General features: G+C 30.7%; 1 protein-coding gene across 1 annotated transcript in view; it reads left to right on the top strand.

The window, feature by feature from the left end:
• Positions 1–761: 761 nt before the first annotated feature.
• The window catches only part of LOC139500813 (chloride channel protein 2-like), a gene marked incomplete in the record, with an annotated part of 75,661 nt that continues 73,062 nt past the window's right edge, over positions 762–3,360 (top strand). Inside the window, 1 exon segment of the mRNA XM_071289682.1 lies at positions 762–1,164. Coding sequence (XP_071145783.1) covers positions 1,146–1,164 — 19 coding nt within the window.

Here is a 3,360-nt window from a genome sequence, read left to right as displayed (position 1 = left end):
CCACAAAATTGCGTATCCTGTATTTGTTTTTGGTGTTACAGAATAAAATCTTGTAATAGGTCAGTACAGCAAGGATTTGTATAGTAAGATCTTACTATAATTACATTAGATGTATGTTTCATTGTAATACTTTATTCTGATTGGCGTACGTGTTATTCCGTAAGCAGTTGCATTGCTCAATACAACTTTTCATTCATGATAACACGTGGTCCAACAATAAAGTGCACAGGTGAATTAAATAAAAAAATATATAAAATTCGTGTTTTCATGATCATAGCTAAAAAATGTAATTATAAGTATTGAATGCGTCTTTTTGTAACTTTATAGGGTTGTAAAAGCGTTGACCGTGCGCACATTTTTAGAATGAAGCGCTTCCGCGCTTCATACAAAATGTACTTCGGTCAACGCTTTTACACCCCAATAAATTTACGAAGAAGCATTCAATTCTTAAATACAAATCCTTGGGTATAGCAATTGATATTGACTGCAGAACTGCGTGTTTTCGAATTAACAGGTTATGAAATTGTTTCACCCTGCTTTAATAATTGCAAAGACCATGATAATTTGCTATTTTAAAAATCCCTGGTCTCCAGTTTAATACAATAGTGAACTAAAAACAGGATACATGTATAAATATGTGGCAAAGTGTAATACATTGACTGGAGTGGATTGGTCCATTCCAGACAAGATGTTACACTTTGCCTAAACCTGTAACTGTCATGTTTTTAAACTTATTAACCATGTAAACCCCTCCTATTTTCATCACAACGACTGTCAAGCCTAATGTGTCCAGATACTACAACCTTCCACTATACATGTTGATCTGGATCACAACATATCATGATCACTATCTTACGTTTTTATTACAAGTGTTGATATTGTCCGACATTATTTAGTGAGATAAGATAAATATGTAACCGTAAAGTTAAACATGCATTTCAATTTATAAAAGGGAAAATGGATTAATTATTCTGCTAATTGTAGAGCTGGAATTTAGAAATTAAAATTCGTCTAGTTTTAAAGTTGTGCCAGTCATGCACGTGGATATAATTTTGTTATACAAATTCGTGTACTTGGATATATAGTTTACATTGTAGATTCTATGTAAATTCGACCGATCAAAGTTTAACCAAACAAACAAAAAAATGGACCCTAGGCATGAAGGTATGAAACTTTTTATCAAGTTTAAAAAAAAGTTAGAACTGTATGCATGCATACGTTAATTTATATATAGAGCTTTCCCTAACCTTGCAATAACCATCGACCTTGCTTTGATGAATTAATGTTTAGAACTATGTATATTTATCATAGAATTATGATAAATGTCTAGTAAACAATACAGAAACTATATTTTATTATCTTTTTTAATATGTTTACATGCATATATATATGTTTTTTTTCATGGCCATATACAGTCACAAAAACATAGTCAGTTAAAACTGATAATTAAGTTATAGCAAACGTTGTCTTCAACATAAATATCATAAAGAAAATTAGATTTATACACTGACCGCGAAGTGTTGGAAAGGGGGAAAAGGGGAAGGGGAAAAAGGGGGGGGGGGGGGGTTGTAGCGTTTCATAATCATATTGAAAAGTATGTTAATTTATTTGAATAATGCATGACACGCACTGAGAAAACATAATTAGTGAGGGGGGGGGGGGCAAGGGGTTTAACTGTTATGCTGTTATGGGGCAATTTAATTCTTTGTTATCTGTTATTTTGAAAATATATTTGCTGTTAGCTGTTATTGTCTTATTCTTTGTTAGCTGTTATTGGGCTTTTAGTTTTTTTGTTATCTGTTATTGTGATAATGTATTTGCTGTTAACTGTTATTGAAAATTGGAATGTTAGCATTTTTTTTGACAGTCAATATTCGGTATAAATTGAAGATCATTGGCCATTGGGGTCTACCACTACTAATATGCTTGTCCCGTATTCAGAGAAGGATTCCATTAACATATACCCATCACAGAAGTAAGGTCCAGGACAATTCAAGTATATCTTATGATTATCCTTTGTAATAAATTCTATTTTTTTTTATGAATGTGTATTTAGAATTATCTTAATTTTTTGTATGAGAATAATGTTCCTTGTTTTCCGTACGAACATATTAAATTAAAACAATTCTTAATATGACAAAAAGGAAAACATATGGCCAGGAATATCTGACAAGGATCTCAATTAAGGACTAGGTCCTAACAACCACTTAACCTTTTATATAATATGGTACATAGACTCAGCTCTGTAATTCTTTTCAAAGCAGAACCAAATGCATTGTACAATGAAAGTTCCAATCATGTACTTGGGTCCGAAGCTGCACATAACTCATTACAAACAAAGATTTATTTCGTTTCAAGCCATTGTTTCCCTACTAAACTATGTATTCTACTTACTAGTTCACTTGGTACAATCAAAAACCTCAGCTGATAAAAAATTGTTCAAATAGGGCCTTTGAAAATAGTGGAATAAATTGCTTTTAGAGTGTCAAAATTCGTTCGAAGTACTTGATAAATTGCATTCTTATAATTGGTGCTTTTGATTTTTCTACTCTATATACCACTCTGCCTCATAGTTTTATTCAGAAAAATTCACACACCTCATTAAATGGTCATTTAGAAAAAGTCAGAATATTCAAACATTTTTAGGTCACTTTTTTTTATTAGCAACAAAGGAAGCTTCAGTCAATATATATAAACAATACACCCAACGGTTCATGAGAACTGCTGAAAACATTTTTGTGTTAATGTCTGAAAACTGGAAAATCACCCCTTTTTAATTAATAAAACCCGTCAACTCGGAAACGTAAAATCTAAAATTTATAAAAATTGAAAGTTATCTCATGTTAATAGATATAAACAATTCACCAAAATTCCTTGCTTTGTGAAAGCATTTTTGAGATGTTATCAGAAAACTAAAAAAAAAACACAAATTTTATTGAATAAAAACCCATTACCCAGAAACTTAAAATCTAAAATTTATATAAAAAAAAACGAAAAAGGGAGCTCACGTCAATAGATATAAACAATTTCCCAAAGTTTAATGCAAATGGTTAAAGAGTTTTCGAGTTAATGTCCGACAAGTTGACAACAGACGGACAACAGTATACCATAATACGTTCCGTAAAAGAGCGTATAAAAAAATATTATAATATATTGAGTAGTAATTTAAACACATTCTAGATACATAAATTAATACTAAAAACATAGTCATAAAAAATGGAATGCCTTACAAAGGATTATATCCGTAATAAGAAATACTGATTTGTCAAAGACCGAATTATTTTAATATTTCATTTACTGTTATCTGTTTTGTCCATTTTAATTCCTTGTTATCTGTTATGAGCCAAATCAATTTGCTGT

Source organism: Mytilus edulis, chromosome 13, assembly GCF_963676685.1.
Source record: "Mytilus edulis chromosome 13, xbMytEdul2.2, whole genome shotgun sequence".
In the NCBI taxonomy this organism is placed as follows: Eukaryota; Metazoa; Mollusca; class Bivalvia; order Mytilida; family Mytilidae; genus Mytilus; species Mytilus edulis.
The sequence above is the reverse complement of the archived record's forward strand: the minus strand, read 5'-3'. Positions and strand labels throughout refer to the sequence as shown.